This window comes from Neodiprion pinetum, chromosome 6, assembly GCF_021155775.2.
Source record: "Neodiprion pinetum isolate iyNeoPine1 chromosome 6, iyNeoPine1.2, whole genome shotgun sequence".
NCBI lineage: Eukaryota > Metazoa > Arthropoda > Insecta > Hymenoptera > Diprionidae > Neodiprion > Neodiprion pinetum.
The window spans coordinates 29,302,164-29,320,411 of NC_060237.1; the positions used below are offsets into that span (position 1 = coordinate 29,302,164).

Here is an 18,248-nt window from a genome sequence, read left to right on the forward strand (position 1 = left end):
TTCCCTGACTCGGATGGCATTTTTGTCTACGTGTTCTTCTTCTTCTCGGTCCTCGACGTCGGTGACGATCGCGTTTAGCTGCACTCGGACATTAATGAATCGGAATTCTTACAATTAGTTGCAAAAGTGATTAGATCGATTCGAAAAATTTCACTGTTCCACGCATGCTCTCGAATGCTTCTCGGAATCTGACAGCGTACAATGGGGTCGCTCATTCAGGGATGCGGAGGTGGAGAGAACGGGATTTGAGCCTGCAGGTTGTCCGGGAAATTCGTTCCTGAATAATGCATTCCGGCTGCTCGACCTGGGACATGAATATCGCGTCGCATGGCTCTGGGATCGGAAGGCTCACGGACACGTGCATTTTACCCCTGAAGAATCGAAGATCCCCGGAGGATCGGCTAATGAAATGCTGGCTGAGCCTCGCGTTTTTTTAAACTTTTCAGAAAATAATTCACAACTGCGGATAGGTAGATGGCGATAAATATCGGGGATAGCTGGAAGAAGAAAGAGTCGCGTTACGCAAGGAGAAAGTGCAGAAGCGGTCTCCAAACGGCCGGTCGCAAGACGACCGACGACGGTTACTTACGTGCTTATCCAATTTGCTCGAGATATTCGACTCGCCGTAGACTGCAGTTATCTTTCTGCCGAGGCGTGATAAGATCATCTCTAGAACCGGTTTTTCCTCGCGGAGATTATTTATCTTGACGCATCGGAGAACACGCGAGGACATTCTCAAACCTGATTATTCAGACGCCGTCCGGATGCTCGAAAAGCGGCCAATTGCTTATTCACACGATTCGCAATGAAAAAGACTACCGGACAGCCGATCGTTTCTGATATTTCATTTTCTTTAAATTCATGTCGAGTAAAGCGATAAAGCGATTCTTTCAAAGGCCTGCTCGACATATCGCGGTACACGGTATATTCATGAGATCCTCTTTCGGTCAGAGGTAAAACTACGAAGTAACGAAACGAGACAAAGAACTATATAATCTGGAATTAGACGTAGCCTCGTAAAATTGAGCTATTCCCGCTTCGCGATGGGTTAATATTGTATCCGTGGCTCGATAATAAAATCAACGAATAGCGAAGCCAGGTTTATCGCACGGACAACACTCACCCGCTAAGCCTCCGTCTGGGGCGAACGATCGAGCTGCTCGCTTCGTATATGATTAATGATTTCCTGGGCTAATCCGTCGGTCGTGCTACGCCGGCTATAAGGTGTAAGGCAGCGGCTGGTAAAGTGGGATAGGTTGATAGGTGCGGTGGTAGGTTTCTACGCGATGAATAATTCCCCGAACCAGGCACCGGTTTACGGCCCCCGGAGTCCCTGGTACGCTGGAGGGGGCGGCTCGTTCCTCGCGAGCTAATAGAACACGCATTTGTCAGAGACGTAGGTCGTAAACACCTTACTCATCCTGATCTATGGGGGCCCGGATGCTGCAATAGCTTCAAACTCGAGCTCGGTTGATCATCGCAAACGAACGTTCCTTCCACCCTCTCAGAAATCTTTCGAATATCAATTGCGCAGTCACACGACCACCGCAGTCTTCCGATGTCGGTCAAAGTTCAAGCTCTTTGATACCTCTGCCTCAGTCTTGGGCGCATGGATGGATGGATGGGTTGATGGGCACTGTTGCAATGACCCGCAAACCGGTGCCAGTTATTCACATTCCGTACTGTCGTTCGAAGTGGTGACAGCGGACTGGAAACGTGCGTGTCCAGCATGAGAATCGAGTAAAGAGAGGATATAAAGGATTCATCGATCGTTTCTGATCTTTGCCATCGTCTTCGTCGTAGTGAGGTTGTCCTGACGAAGAAGGAACGAGGATTTGTTTCTTCGCGACGCGATTCGTGCGACTGTGACTAGAAACCCCCGCGAGCGGGAGACTCTCAGGACGACGATGCAGGGTGTAATGTCGGAGTGAAAATTAGTACCGACTAAACCAACTAACGTCAAAAGTTAACTCGGGCAATCAAGTTAAACTGCACTGTATAACCGTGCCAACTCGCAGTAAGGAAGATAGGGGTGCTCGCCGTTGGCTTATGTCGGAGGCGGGCTTGTGGGTAACGGGGGACCAACGCCGACGGCCACATGGCCATTAACGAGTTCGACACAAGTGCCAAAACTTTGTTTCAAGGGTGGTGGAGGAGGATACGAGTCGGTCGGCTTACACGTGCCCTCCTCGTCCCCTCCGGGGAGATCCTCATCCACCGTTGTGTTCGCGCGTGAATGAGGGAAAAGTAACGGGGGCTTAACGCAGTTCCTTGCGACTTCGGAACCCGTCGAACTGCTGCGGAAAGAGCTTCTTCCTCATTTCCTGCACTGAATTACGAAACTTTTTAATTGATTTCATTTTATTCACGGCTGGCTCTCTCGTCGTCCCGGATCGCAGAGCTCGAGCCGACGTCGCGACGATGATATTGGCGACGAAGCGGGGGCGGGAGCAGAAGCCCGGTGATTTATTACCGCGAAGGCGGCAACCTCGAGGGTCCGAGAGACAGACGGACGGGAAGTTGGTAACGGTTCTTGACTCAGCGATTTCATACAGCGTTTGTTCAAAGAGTTTTCTCTCTTCTTCTCGCCCTTCTCGTCCTCGTCGTCGTCGTCATTTACCGTTGATCGAATAAGGCAACGGAAGATGAGAAGAATAAGAGGGACCAGATGAAGAAGATCTCGTTGGGTTAAGTCAGGTTAGGATTTGGTGACGCACGGCTCGAAGAAACAAGCCATGCTTCAGATCGCAGATAAAGCAACGCGAGGATCGAACCAGACGTGGCTGTTTCGATCCAAACTCGATCATCGGTTAATGGATTTCGGTCGATCGGCGTCCCGGAGGCGGCAGTCCAAGTTCCCAGGGTGCGTGGAACGCAGGTTACGCCTGAGTCGTGACCGGCTGAACAACGAGCGGAATGCCGTGAGTCGGGTCGATCCGTCGATAACCGGCTGCGGCTCTCCGCGTTCTTCTCCTTTCGTTCAACGTTTATGTTTCCACCGCCCTCCTCCTCCCCCCTTCGCCCCTGACCCTTTTTTTTCTCTCGTCGTATATAACGCACACCGCGTACAACTCGCCGTAGAGGCTACCGCGACGCGTGGGAATTACAGAGTCTAACCGTGCGCAACAACTCGGTGCACGGCTTCTGGAACTACGACGACCGCTTGAAATGCCAGCCTAGTACGTTTTCCTGATGATAATTCTTGGTGATATTGCTGAATCGCGGTGGGAAATGCAACTGTACAGTACCCTTGGATGTAACGCTTTTGTCAGTCTGAGGCTCGGACTTTCTTTTACAAGGTCCTAGCGTTGTACGTTTCGTCATCGTGTCGGCTATTCGAGCATACGGGAAAATGATTTGTGATTCGGTGCTGGATAGAATCGAGATGATGTTGACGAAACGGAAAATTTCTCGGCGTCGAAAAAGGACGCGATTTCATTGGAAGGCACCGGTGTCGCTTAATCGAATAAATAGCCGAATAAACAATTCTTGGATTCGAGTGCAGAGAGGCATAGAAAGAGTTTTATGAAAGAGAGACAGAGAGAGAGAGAGAGAGAGGATCATGTAAATTACGAGCAAAGGAGAAAAATTGTAACGGTACCTTGATGGAACGATGAGAGTAATATACAAAAGGAACAAAAGATACAGGGTCTGAGGATGAAGAGTGTGCAGAAATCCGCCAATCTTGAAATCAAAGGGTCTTTCGTTTGGCGAACGTGTTTTTCCAGGTTCACATTCTGCCGCTTTCTATAACAGACGAAAATGAAAAAAAATGCTAAAAGGACTCCAAGGGAAAACAGACAAACGTACCATTATTGCCAGCGTCGGTTTCTCTTCAGGTTATTTTTTTTTTTTCTTCAATTTTTTATCTCTATCAGTCAGACTGCCGCAGAGATAGTTTTTACACAGTTTTCTCGATGATTGTACCGTTTCAATGCGGCGAATCTTGAGGGTGTGAAACCGCAAAACGCGCCGTGACTATTTCTGCAATATATTTTGCATACCGGTCCAGTGCATGTAACGTAGCCTTGAGTAATAGACCCATTCTACTCTCGTTCATGCGATAAACGAGGGAGACTTATCTCGTCTTTCGGTGGGAGGTTACGGTTTGTCTCGCACATACCTACCTACACAGTATTTATCAATTATACCGTTTATATCTTATCGCGCTCAATTTGCACGCGGTTTTTCATACCGTATCGCGCATGATAACGGACCTGCGACCGACGTTTCATTGCCACGGCTTATGTATTGTTTGCATCAATTGTCATCGCGTAAACGTCGACTATTACAATACGATTACGATCGTACCTATAAAAACTAATTAAATTGCGGTGCAGCGTGATCGTTGTTGCTCCATGAATCAGAGGTGTCTTTATCTGTTTGTGATTTTCTTTTCTTTCTTTCTTTCTTTCTCAATTCGCGCAAAACTTGGTCACGATTACAATTGATCGATCGATCACTCAAGCGAGCCTGCACTGCGGTTGAAAGGATTAATCACTCCGCCCGCAATGTTTCCTAATCGCTTCCAACAATTTATATTCTCCGTTGTATACCGTATGTGTGTATAATAATTTTTTCCCTTTTGCAATTGTTTTTACATTCTCGAATTCTCATCTTTGCACCGTTTCAATTCTGTTCCAGGTAAGCCCGACGTCCGGCGGACTCATAATACCAAATTACCTACACCCGAAACGAACGTCTTGCGTGAGCACATATGTACCTATGTATATGTATACATATACCTATGTATGTATTTTTTATATACCTGTGTGATTACCTAATTAAAATATCCGCGAGTTCACGGGCGCCAGGTTAATTATAATTAGACATTCCCGCGGTGAGTCGTAACGGCAATTCTCTTCGACGCGTCGAGTATGTATCTGTGCGCATGTTTGTCTCTTTTTTATTTTCTTTCACTCTGCTATTTTTTTTTTTTTTTTCTCAAACGTTTTTTATTTCTACTTTGTTTTAATTCTCCTGCCACGTTAACCTGCGGCGATCTCACGCGAGAATTTCGAAACACGTGGCGGTGCGGCGCGGAGAGACTTCCGTTTGCATATTTATTACATATAACGTATACGTTATGTACACAGTGTGGGTATACATATATTACACAGACGAGAAGACTAAACAAATCTATCTGGAATTTACGGAAACTGGTTGAATTCTTCTTCTTCTTCTTCTTCTTCTTTTTTGCCTTTGCCTTTGCCTTTGCCTTTGCCTTCGCCTTATTCTTTACTCGCACCTTATACGCGTTGTATTACGAAACTTCGCCTTGAAAGAGCCGCGCGTTGTAATAAAATGAAAATGAAAAAGAGAAACGGAAACGTGTGTGCGCAGCGTTTATATACGAGAGACCGGGGTTATAATAAACTTTACGGTTTCAAAGGTCCAGGAAACGCCGATAAGCCTTTCGAGCTCGGTCAGCCATTTGGTCGCGTATCTCGCGGTGAAACGCGATAACCTCTATCTTGAACTCCGCGCCAACTACTCCGCACCACGCTAATTCTTTACCTATCTTCTTTTATTCCACCTTGGATTTCGATCTTCTCTCGCGACCCTTTCCAACGGATCGTTATCATTCATCAACGGTTCGTACGTACGTGTACATACATATATCCCATATTCGTATATGAAAACTTTGCGTAATCTGCATTCTTGATATATCCTCGTTTCCATTAATAGACGATCGTTTCCCAACCGGTTTTTATTCCAACTTGAAACAGGCTGTACATACAAATATGTTTATGATGAGAGAGAAACGAACGAATACATCGTAATATCCAGAAAGTTTGTTTTGCACTATGAATGCCGTGTTATGCATAAATAACCTGTTTATCTTGTGTGTATACATATATATATATATATATATATATATATGTATATTTATCTATCTCAATACCGGACTTTGACATTAATTATAATTAACTCACTGGCGGGCAGCCAGCCATTCCGATTATTCTCATTTAATTAGCGACATTCCTGTGCAATCTGTATGCAAGAAAATCTACACGGTACAACGAAACGGGCTACTTATGTACATAAAATATATACATACACGTATTAAACAGTACCGAAGTGTGAAACGAATATCGTAATCATTCCGTATCTCTCTGGTTCTTTTCTCGCTCCTCCGATTCTCCCACGACAGTTTCGTGTTTCGCGAAACAATTCATGTTCACCGCGTAACGATGCGCATCACAACGCGCGTAGCAACATGTTACAATACTGCACACTGTGAAATTATTTAAGCAGCTGCGTCAAGACGGATCGCTATCGCCGCTCGTGCTTTTATCGGGGAATGTCGCTGTCCGGTTAAATTCTGTCTCTACATAGCTCGATTATATGCAGTATATAAAAACAGACCACCTACGCAAACAATATAATCTATGCGTGATATGCCGATGAATGTTGAGCGTGACATATATAGCTTCAGGATCTATTTTTAACAACGGTTTAGAAATAGTATATACGTAACGTAAGGTGTACACCGTGCTTGTCTTACTACACCGTATCCATCAAACGAAAGCATCCGCGGTGCGATACGTATACGTATATATATATACATATATATATTATAGGTAAAAAATTTCATTTACCGCAAGTCGACAATCTTTTCTTCTTTTCATGCTGTTTCCTTTTAATTACGCATCCAGCGATCAGCCTACCCTCGTGGTAATTTCTGTTTTGAAATTCACCGGATTTGACGATAACGAAATAGTTTGCAATACTAATCTTGGCGGGTAGCGCGGGTTCTGCAGAGTGTTTATCATATAGGTGTGTATACGCAAGGCAACGTTGACGTTAATCAGGGAGTTTCACCAGCGGTAGCGGGGCAAAGCCACCAGTCGTCGGTCTGCCTAGTAAAGTCCAGGCTGATGCTTACGGGATTACGCTACTGTATATAGTTTCGAGTGGCTAACCAGACCTCTTGACAACCGGTTATTTTAGCTGGCGGAATTCCAGACTTTCAAGAATGAAAAATGCTCGCAATACTCACTCTGCCCCGGCACTCTGTTCTACGCCTCGAACGTGTTTCTTCGACTCGTTACCGCTGACAGTCGAGTGCCAAAGAGAGGCAGGGAGGGCGGGGGATGAGGGGAAATGGAAGAAAAAAATAGAGGAAACGGAAAATTCAAACGAGTCACTGCATTTCATCCCGTCGCTCTATATATTTTCGTCGTAAACATCGCCGCTCTCACACACACGTGCACGCATCGCGTTTCTCGGAGAGGGAACTTTTCCGAGAGCCGCGCAAGAAGTCGTCACAGTATTTCTCTCGTTATATGTCGGATTTGTGGAAAACGAAGGCGAGACGAATACCCCCGGCGGAATTAGAGGGATAATTAACTCGGAACAAATCGACAAGGCGGCATCGGGGGGTTCTTTGATATCCTTCCGGGATAAAGCTGCGCTCTTCGTGTGTGTAAAATCGACAGAGGGATACCCCGCGTCTCGTAGCCTATCGGATACAACGAAATCTGATCGGATTGGAGATCTCGTCTCTCCTCCACTCGACATGCGGTTTGCGGATAGGAATATCGAAACGCCGTGGCCGACGACGCACAGCTGCACACGACTTAGCACCTGGTTTCAACTCTTCGTGTTTGCGCTCGCGAGCTGCGCTGTTGGGTGCGTGTAAGTGAATGATAAATAATTTATATCTCGAAGACCTGGGGAAGACTGGCCTCGGGCCAGAAGTTTTGATCGTCGTTTTATTAGCTTCGTTTTACTCAACTTCGTTCCCCCCTTCCCTTCGCTCTCGTCGCCGTCGTCGTAGTTATCATCATCGTCGTCATCATCATCATCATCATCATCATCATCATCGTCATCATCATCATCGTCATCGTCATGAGTATCAGTAACAGCATACCCGCGTTCTCTGTGACCGGAATTCTTCCCTCGGCGTTTAAGAGGTGCCGTGTTGAGAGAGAGAAAGAGAGAGTTTATGTGTTTGGCAATTAGAGGTTAACCGAGGTCGGGCGGGATTAAAGTCCGATGAATTATTTGCCAAATAGGCAAACACGCTTCTGCATGCGCGGACGTACTAGCAACAACCGCGTGTCCACATTTGTCAATCGTCGCGAGTCACCAAAGCAAACAGTTATACTGTAAAAATTTGCGTAAATCGATGTCAAAATCGCAATAACTTCTATACTATCTAATTTATACACATTCGTTTACTCAGATTCTTGGATTGTCCTAGTTTCTTTGACGGATCCTCAAAACCGTACGACGCAAACGCGAAATTAACTCTGGAGTACGGAATTTCAATCGATTCTGACGTCGTGAGGCGCTCCGTTTAGTACCGCGTGAATTGGCTTTTTCTCTCTTTCTCTGTGTTCCGAATTACGTGCAAGAGTTGAGCCAAAGAAATTCCGCGTACAGAGAAGAGAGTGCTGCAGAGAAAGGGGGGGGGGGGGGGGGGGAAGTGTTGTCTAACCGCTGACTGTGCGGCATCCGTTTCGTCTTGACAATGGCCGACGAGGGGACCGGAAGAGGCACCGTGTTATGACGTCACCGTCGCCTCACTGACGCTGGGTAATCAAGCGGAAAGTCTCGCGGTCCGGTTGGTCTGACAGACGTGGATGCAAGGAGGTCTCGGGTGTTAATTCTCCGATTCATAGGCGCAAATTACTCCACGCAATTCTATCGTACAGCGTAGGTATAATAAATATAAAAATTCGCCAACTAACTGCCTATTGCCGCCCGCGGGAGCGATGGGACGGGATACGGGAGTCCGCGAGGCTGTAGGAGGCGGCAGAAAACGGAGTTTAAAGAAACCGGTTCGATCGGTGCCCGCGGAACCGGTTCGCCCGGTCCCAAAGCCCTCCGCCTTCCCTCGGTCCCGCTGCAACGCTGAAGGTGCAGGCAGACCGGGAAAAAAAGAACACCGAGGGCATTCGACCCGCTCCCAGGCTCCCCCGCCTCACCTCTCCTCGCCTCTCCTCTCCTCTCCACTCCACTCCTCGCCATCTCCTCGTGCCTACGAGTTTAGTAGTTGCATATCCGAGCGACGATCGTTCGAGACCATAAACCCGGCGACCGCACGCCAGCAGCCCTCCCTCTCTCCCTCTCTCCCATCCTCCTTCCATTCCCTCTCTCCATTACCGCAGCCCGTCTATTCTCACTATCGCGTTGCAAGCGATCTTCCTCCTAGCTCTGGAGTAGAGTCACCGTGACCAAGAAGACCGAGCCCAGGCCTACGCTGCTGACCCACTATTTCCATATACCTACCTACCTACCTACCTACCTACCTACCTACCTACGTAACTACCCGCCGGCAGCCTCCGCGTAACCCGATAACGATGCGATCTACCTTCCACCACTCCCGGACGAGTTCCACTTGGAAATAGAACGCCGAGTGCAAATGCTGCTGCATCGGTCGACTTTGCGCGACTCGCGGAGACGGAGAGAAAGAACGACCTGCTCGCTAGTCGTGACTGCTGCAACAGTGTTGCATCCTCGACCGTTTACCACCAAGGCCTGAGAGCCAACGAGATTGCTTCGTGCTTCCAGACGAACGGCGGATAAGTTGGAAGATCGGTTGAGAGAGACCGGGTGAATAAAAGCTTGAGATACTTTGCGTCTTCTTGTACTACTCGAACCTCCCGATCCGCCCGCACATCGCGAGTCGTGACTCACTCGCCGGTTCCAGGGCGTAAGTCGTATACATGCAGAGGTCAAACACACCGTGGGTGTATATAAGTATACGTGGTGCATTAGGAGAGAGGATCGATCGACGTGGGTTGAGCCGAAGGGTCTCTACTTCCTCTTCCACTTCTTCTTCTTCTTATTCTTCTTGGAAGAAGAAAGTAGGAGTACCAGACACCCGAAGCTGGGTCATCGTCGTTGTATTCATCGATTCGGCACCGCCCCCAAACCATGAAATTGAGAGGGAAAACTGGCTGCATTCCTAGCCGCGTGTATCTTTCCCCTCTCTTTTCACGGTACTAGATATATGGGTATAAGGTACCGTTGAACTCTGGTTCACGGAGTGCAGAAACCGTTTTCAAATATTTTTCCCCCTTGATGCTACTGCGTAAGATCGGCCGACAAGATAAGCAGGTGAAAGCCCCGCCATCCGATTATTTCCGACTCGATTTAAAAGTGCCCTGCACCGCGACCATCGTTATCCTCGGTCACAACCCGTCGGTGACGGTTATCTCGTGAATTACCGCCGTCCGCTCCGAATCCCTTCAGCCTTCATTCTTCCTCTCTATCTCTCTCCGGGTTTCTCTTGCCTGCAGATTTTTCTCGAGTCTTCTTTGTCCCTCGGAAATGTTATCCCGAATCGCAGAGTGCAAGTCATTATACGTATACTGTATACATACACACAGACAGTTATCTACCGGTGAAAAGATTTGATCCCAAGATTAGTCGATCTCGAGCCATACTCATTCCGATCAATATTTGATCCTCTATGGTCTGGTGCCTTATTGATGAGACCCGTTACGCATGTAGACAGTCAGCGCTTGTACGAAGCATTGATCTTTGCATTGTATACTCCCGTCGCTCTACGCAATTATCGGAAACTGTTGGTGAGTCACGAGCTTGCGGTATCGGCCATGATTTCGCTCATCCGTTACCGGTTTCATCTCTGCCAATTTCATGCTCGAATCCAATGCGCGCGTTGCTTCGCTTAGGTGTGTACGTATCAAAAGTAAGCGTCCGGGAAACATGCTGGCTCAACCAAGTCACTCCTGCGTACAAGCCTGAAGCATCTGTCGTTAATGTGCGAAGGAAGTCTCGACATCGGAGAACTCGCGCCGATGCGATTCTTCTTCCACTTGTTCCTCTTCTTCGCGAAAGCGTATAAAAAACGAACGTGGCCTTGAGGACTCGTTAAACTCGCAGTGCCATGCCATGCCTTGTCGAGTAGAGGCGGGGGCGTCTGTTAACCATGTGCCAAATTCCCAAGCGTGAGTCTCGACGCTCAGGAGCACTCCTTGCGTTCCTTCCTTGGGTCAGGTTGATACGGTTCTCGCTCGATCAGCTCTTGGCTTAATGGCTGCTCGTCGTTGCAGCCAGGTACGTGAATGTGTGAGTGGTGCTCCGGTTACCGGGGAAAAAAAGAGGATGGAAGAGGAAAGAGGAAAGAGAATAAAGAACCGAAGAAAAAGGAAATGTAGAAAATGGAAGAAGAAAACAACACCGGGGCAGTCCGGTCGTAAACCTCCGCGACGCATGCCCCTGTAACCCGACCTCTCTCTCTCTCTTTCTCTCTCTCTACTCCAGCTCCACATTTCCACGCCTGCAGTCATTTTACTACGACATCGACGTCCAACCGCAGTTGAGGTATACTCGTACTGCAATTTTTACGCGGATACGCGTATCGTTACACTGTTCCGAAATATCGTCAAGGTCATCATCTGGTGGGGCACAGCCGACATATGCACGAGCGGAAAACGGTCACTTCACTTTCTTCACTTCACTTCGCTCGAGTGACTGAGCAAATGAGTTAGCGAGTGAGTGAGCGAACGAAAGGTGCGTGCGAGTCTGACCTTGCCAGCGGTGTTGCGTTCTTCCGAACGAACACTCGACGTGCCGAATGGAGAACGTGGTTGGTGAGACATTTCGTTTGTAGGTGTACCAACCGCACCAAGAATACCGTTCCGTCTCATAATTCATCGCAAAACTAGGAACAACCGGGTATACCGTTAAAGATCGTTTTACAATATCGATATACGTCGGCGGTGTTCGTTGCAGACGTGACGAACCTCTTCGATACAATGTATTCGTAATTCGAATAAAGATTGGTGCGTTCTTACAGCGAACGTTGAATGATTTACACGTGCGAGCACGCACGCTGCACCTGCGTAGCTTCCACGCGATGTAACCGAGCACTGTATACACTTTGTTCCGCCGCGTCTCGCAGGAACCTGCACGTAGTGTAATTACCACTCCAGAGACCATCTTGCCATCTGTGCAAGCCGTTGTGTAGGAATCGGGTATAGGTAGAGAGGCACGTAGTATCCGGCCGTGAAGGGCTGTTCACTATCTCAGAATTCAAGTCTGGTCGAGACTCGAGAGTCGAGTGATTAATTCAATGATGTGTAGTCGGGTCTAAAAAAGGTGTTATTTGAAGAAAAATTCATCGACACAAGCGAGCATGTCGCTCGGACATGAGAATTCCATTTGAATTCCAAGGACTTGAGGCTTTTGGCTTTAAATGTCGTCGTTCGGTAGTGAGATCCGCGCTTCTTCCTTCTCTCTCTCTCTCTCTCTCTCTCTCTCTCTCTGTCTTGACTATCGACGTCAAAGCGCGGCTGCACCTTTGCACCAGCAGACGCCTCGCCGACGTCTTGGCATGGGGCCCGAGAGTCTAGTAACGAACGCTGGCCATACGCCAGAACGTTTTTTCCCCCCCCTGAGGTCCTACGACTTCCTTCTCCGCTCTCTTCCATATACATGCCTCTTTCCCTTTCTACGTCCGACTATCTGGCATCCGAGCGCGTCGAGAGTAACGGTGTCGGAAATAAGTTTATCAACAAACTTCTACGTAGAAAAATGTTCAAAGGCTCGCGCTGGCGAAACCGGCCATCTTCCTCCTCCTCCGCCTTCGTATCCTAGGTCCTAAAAATAGAGGGAAAATAAAAATAGCATTCCGTGTGCAGGAACGCGAAGCGGGAGTCCACAACCTCGGGGTTACTCCCCGGGGAGGAGGCGAAGGGCGTAATCCGAGAAAAACTAGGCCACAAATGCACAAACTAACTCAGCTCCGCGTTTCTACCCCGCTGAGAATTTCGACATATCCGCGCCCCGTTCATTCGGAAAATAAGAGGAGACGGCTGTTGGAAAGTTACGCGACAGCATAGTTTACCAGTTTTCGCCGAACGGACAGAGCACTTGGCCGAGATAGAAAATTGTTCCACGAAATCTTTCTCTCTCTCTCTCTCTCTCTCTCTCTCTCTCTCTCTCTCTCTCTCTCTCTCTCTCTCTCTCTCTCTCTCTCTCTCTCTCTCTCTCTCTCTCTCTCTCTCTCGTTCTCTCTTCAAGTCTTGGGTCTCGTGTACTTAGCTCTGCTCGAAAGAGCCGATGAGCGGGTGATTCGAGCGGCTAAAAACGAAACGATGATCGAATCCCATTACCAATCATGCCTAATTATAACACCCGGTGCAAAAGTTGGATGGCATCCGATCTGAAAATGCGTTTATTCACCGCAGGGTGGTGAAATCCTCTTTAACTGGGTTAGAATATCACGTATGCGACGGGATGCGTTTGTTGCGACTCGCTGCACGTGCGCGACTTTGTGCGTATTGATTTCCCGTCATTTTGTTGAGCCCCTCGTAGGGTGCAATCAACGGATGTCCGCATAGCGGATCATCTATAATCCAAGCTCGCATTCTGCAGCAGGGTTGCACCGCGTCTCTTGACCCCGTTTAAGATGTCGCGGGACACCAGTTGATGTTCACGTTCCTACTTTCGAGTACCTACCGAGTCCGAATCTCGTCGTTCCTCGGATCGTCATCGTTCTTAAATTCGACGCGTGGATTTTAGAACTTGAAGCAAGCTCTCTCGGTGCTTGGTTTAAATACCTTAAGCTTCGTTCCTGCGAGCTAGTCCACCACGGTGCCGGTTGCACACCGTAATGAATGGATTGGGAGCGCGATTCCGATTACCAGCACGCGTCTGCAGAGTGTAAGTTATATTGACTCTGCTGCTAACGCATACCGGATAAACACAATCGTGACAACTGAACGGGTTCCACCTGTTCCAGTAACTCTGGGTTATTGGAAACGCACCTGAGTTTTCGTCTCTCTGGTTTTATTTTCGACCCGTGTTGCGCGACTATGATCACATCGCTTTTCGAACAGAAACGTAACACTCCGGACGACGATTGAATGGATCTCAACGTGGTCTCAATTGGCTCGGATCACTTCCTTCCTGGCGTGCCGGGAATCGTTTCTAATTCCATACCGTTCAATCGGGCTCTCGGCGTTTTACGCAGCTGAAACTTTGCTGAATAGCGGCCGTCTTCGAAGCCGGTTACCATCTCGGCTTATCAACGGAGGATCACGTAATCCTTTATTCTCCTCGCAGCTCTCGCCCACGCGGTTGAGATTGCTCGTGCGGAATATTTTTTTTCTTTTGCCAAAAAAGTTTCGCCAAGATATTCCGGGAGAGCCGCTGCAGGGAAGTTTCGGTGTAAAATAACGAAGCAAGATAAAAACTCCCTATCTCACTTTCCAGCTCCTGGCGTACCGCCTATCCCAACTTTGTTCGTTAAACACTGTACAGACATATCACCTCGCTGTTTGAAAATCATCAGAAAAGATGTCACGTATAAATTCGAACTTTGAATCGGTCCGGACTTTAGCATTATTTACTCCTAAACCGCGTCACAATATGCATCAGATCTGTAACCCGATCCGCGCTCGGTATAGTAAAGCCGCCTAAACGTGATTCCGTTTTCTTCTTGTTTTTCTTTTTCATTGTTTTTTGTTTTGAAATAACGACAGTTTCTCGTCAAACGTGCGCTTATGCGTTTATGTACGTTGCAACGGCATTAACAGCTGACCTTCCACCCCCCACGCCACGTTCCCTTCCCCAGGGAGTCGGTACCCGTACAGTAGTTGGCATTTAAACCCTTTGTACCAAGTCCCTCTTTCTCCCCCTGCTCGCCATTACATTCCCAACCCCGGTCAGGATTCGCCCTTCTTTATGACGCGGGATATTCCGTACCCCGATTTTCCATCGCCTCCGCAGTATACCACCCTCTACGAAACAACATTGCGCAACGTGTCACGGACCGCCACCGTTAACGCCGAAAGGGTTACTCGTATATCGAGGGTTAGGGGTGCTGAGAATGTATGTGGCAAAGATACCCACGCCTACTTGTTGTCAACTGTACAATTGAAATATTGCGCGCATCGTCGACGAGGATTAGGTACACGAATATTCGTCGACTGGATTACGGACAGGGTCTCTTGTACGAACTGTCGCCCATTCGTTCGTCAATGATATATTCGACGCGAGTAGACTCGACGAGAAGCGAACCTCGAATCTGTTGCTACTATAAACTTCGAATCAGTCACATTTGATGTTACTAATCAAAACTTGAAAGAGTTGATATTTCGAAATTTCACACGTACAAAATAAAATGATTGAAGATTTGTAACAATTAATCTTTCGTCACTTTATTTTAGCATTTTTGCAATTTTCATGTATCGACCGTTCGAAACATTGACCCTTCCAAGTTTTGACCTCCACTCAGTAATTTAAAGTCATTATCCCGGATCCGAACTCGCGGAGCTGTAAACTCTGATAATGTGAACCGACCTTAACGCTCCTTTGATAATAATCTATAACTTATCTGAGAACGCATTTTTACCGTTATTTCTGTTCTTCCTTATTTAACGGTCATGAATATACGTAAAGATAGGGAGAGAAAGGGGCGAGCGCGTTCCGGCGTGTATATGTAAGCACGCGTTGGCGAAACCTGCACCACCATCGGCGGGAAATAGCCCGGATCGCCCGTTCGCTCTCGGCGTGCCGATGCATAATTCATGGCACGCATTTAGCCGGGATATTCCAGCGTGACGCGTCGTATGGATACCTATCCACTGCGATCGTGAAGGTGGTGGTGGACGTTGAAGCGCGTGTAGCTGCCACGGCGCCCCTTCGCCAGGACGTCACGTAACACCGGTAGCCATCCCATCCCATTCCATCCGTGCTTTGAGCCAAGCTCGGCAGTCCGACTGGAAAAAAAAAGAAAGAACGAAAAAAAACGTGGTATAAATGTGGAAAACGTCCGGGTGAAATGAGAGTAGTGGAAATACGCGAGCGTAAAAGGATTACAAAGAGAGCGACAACGTCCTCGCGAGTAATTGCCGGGTCACCGTGTAGAGATGGAATTCCTCGCGAACCAACCGCATCGCTTCAAAAGCCCGGTAACGCTGTCTGCCATGCAGCAAAGGACGTTCGCAGGGGGACAAAGTACGGGTATATTATCAAGGGTGCGGCAGATCGCGTTCGCCTGCAGTTTCCTACTCCTGCATCGGCCCTTAAATTCGTCGGTCCTCCTGGCAATAACAGTAAATCCCCCTTCCTGGCGTAAAGCTCATCCCCCAGCAGGATTCTGTTGTGAATTGTTACTCCTGTTCCGGAGGGTGACTGGACGAAGTACCCGGTGCACCTGCAGGGTCGCCGTTGGACACTCGATCGAAACGGGCGATCTATATTCTACCGCAGGCGTCTTACAGAGAGACCCGAAAAACACTTTATCCATTTTTGTTACAGAAAAACAGAGCAGCGTCCGGGCTAACCGAAGAAGGCAGGTCAACGAGGGTAGAGGGGCCAGTCGAGACAGAGATCGGGTGGGTGTCGCGGGGGTCGGAGAACAGGATCAGGAACAGCAGCAGGAGGACAGAGAGAACAAGGGGCCGGGTAACCGGGCGAGTCGGATCGTCGTAGAGGATACCGGTGGTAAGACAGCGTCGAAACTTCGGCGTAGAGTGACGGCTGTGAAGAGTTCGCCGTCGCCGGATAGTTTTCCGGCTCAGAGATCGGCGAGGAGAAGACTGAGGCCGCAGTCGGGCAGGAACGCGGCGAAGGAGACGTTGACCGAAATTGCGGAGAAGCCCAGAGCGGCGGCGGATACAGCCTCCGAAGGAGAGGCCGAGAAGGAGGATTGCGATCCGTTGATAAAGAGGCTCAAGACAAGTCTCACGACTTCGCGGAGAGTCAGAGCCGAGGCGAGAAAAGGCCGCGAAGAGGAAGCCGAGGAGACGCTATCGCAAGAGGAGGTGAAACCCGCGGGAGAAGAAACCGCCGGCGTTAACGACCCGGGGGCCGAAGACGAGGAGTGCGAGTCGAGAGAACGCGACAGGGAACCGGAACCACCGCCTCCCGACAAGGTTCACCAAGGAGGCTGCCGGGAGGAGCGGAAAGAGAAGAAACCGAATAACGGGGATGATCCCGCGAGCCTCTTAGTCGCGTACAAGCCCGAGGAGCAGGAGGAGAGATCGAGGGTGAAGCGGGAAGAGGGCGAAGAGGCAGAGGAGGAGGAGGAGGAGGAGGAGGAGGAAGAGGAGGCAGACTCCGTCGAAGAGGACGCGTCGAGTCCGACCGAGGCGGTGCCCGGCGCCGAAGAGAGTACAGACAGTGTTGGAAGCCTGAACGCGGTGCGGGCGGCCAGCGTTGAATCGGTCGTCGAGTTGGTGGAGTCGAGCAGTCAGGACGGCTCCGTGCTGGAGAGGCTGAGTCCTGTGAGCAGCGGTGCTGGGGGACGGCACGGGCTGCTGACCGCGGAGCAGGAGCGCGAACGGCACAACGAGAGTCCCGTCATACTATCGGTCAGACTGAACAAACCCCCGCCGACGGCGGCGTCGACACCGGGATCCGGTGCACCGGGGCACCACCACCAACTCCTCCACCACCACCACCATCAGCAGCAGCAGCAGCAATACGCGACGAGCAACCTGCGGCACTACTCGAGCGGCAGCAGTCCGGTGGTCCAGCACCAGCACCACGGGGTGGTGCCCCACAACGTCCAGGCGGCGAGCGGTAATCCCCGTCACCTGGTAGTCGGGGGATCGGTGACCGAGTTGCACCAGCAGCAGCAGCACCACCAACACCAGGGGAGTAACCCGCGGGTCGTAGCGACCGTCGGCGATGAGGCAGGCCTCATGGAGGTGGAGGCAGGGGCCGTCGGCGTCGGGGGTGTTCTCGGTGGCGTCGCGACGGCAGGCATCAGGGGCGCCGCTTACGGGGACAGCGGATCCGACAGCGGCGTTAGCTCGCTGAGGAGCGCCGGTTCCGGCGACGAGAGAAGCGGCAGCAGGAGCTCGGCCCTCAGTGCCGAGGAGACACCGGCCGCCGCCGCCACCCCCGCACGCGTCTGGCACGTACAGAGCGTTCAGCACACCTCCCTACTCATGGCTCATCCCCAGCAGGGACCCCCGCCTAACCCTGGTTCCGCGAACACCACAGCCGTCGGATACCAGAACCCCGCGAACCAGCCCACCCATCATCATCCCGCCGTTTCTAACGAGATGCTTTGGCGACCCCCCAGGTACCCTCCGCCGTCCCATTCGCTCATGGGACCCGCCCAGCAGAGCCCTGAGGAAATGCTGGAGAGGGATCGACACGAGAGAATGCTCAGGTGAGTACCTACGATTTTTACTCGACGATACAAGGATGACGCGATCAATTTTCATCCACTGCTCGTACCCATGTTAATTAGGGGCCAATTGTTAGAGGTAGATTTCTTTGCCGAATTCAAATTCGGTATCGGATCTGCT

General features: G+C 49.7%; 1 protein-coding gene across 4 annotated transcripts in view; it reads left to right on the plus strand.

Moving 5' to 3' along the window:
- Kdm3 (Lysine demethylase 3) overlaps positions 1-18,248 on the plus strand; it is a 211,604-nt gene that overhangs the window by 113,068 nt on the left and 80,288 nt on the right. For all 4 annotated transcript variants that reach the window (XM_046630454.2, XM_046630450.2, XM_046630452.2 and 1 more), the window contains exon 8: positions 16,246-18,109. In XM_046630454.2, the coding sequence (XP_046486410.1) occupies positions 16,246-18,109 (1,864 nt within the window). The remainder of the gene's footprint in view (positions 1-16,245; positions 18,110-18,248) is intronic.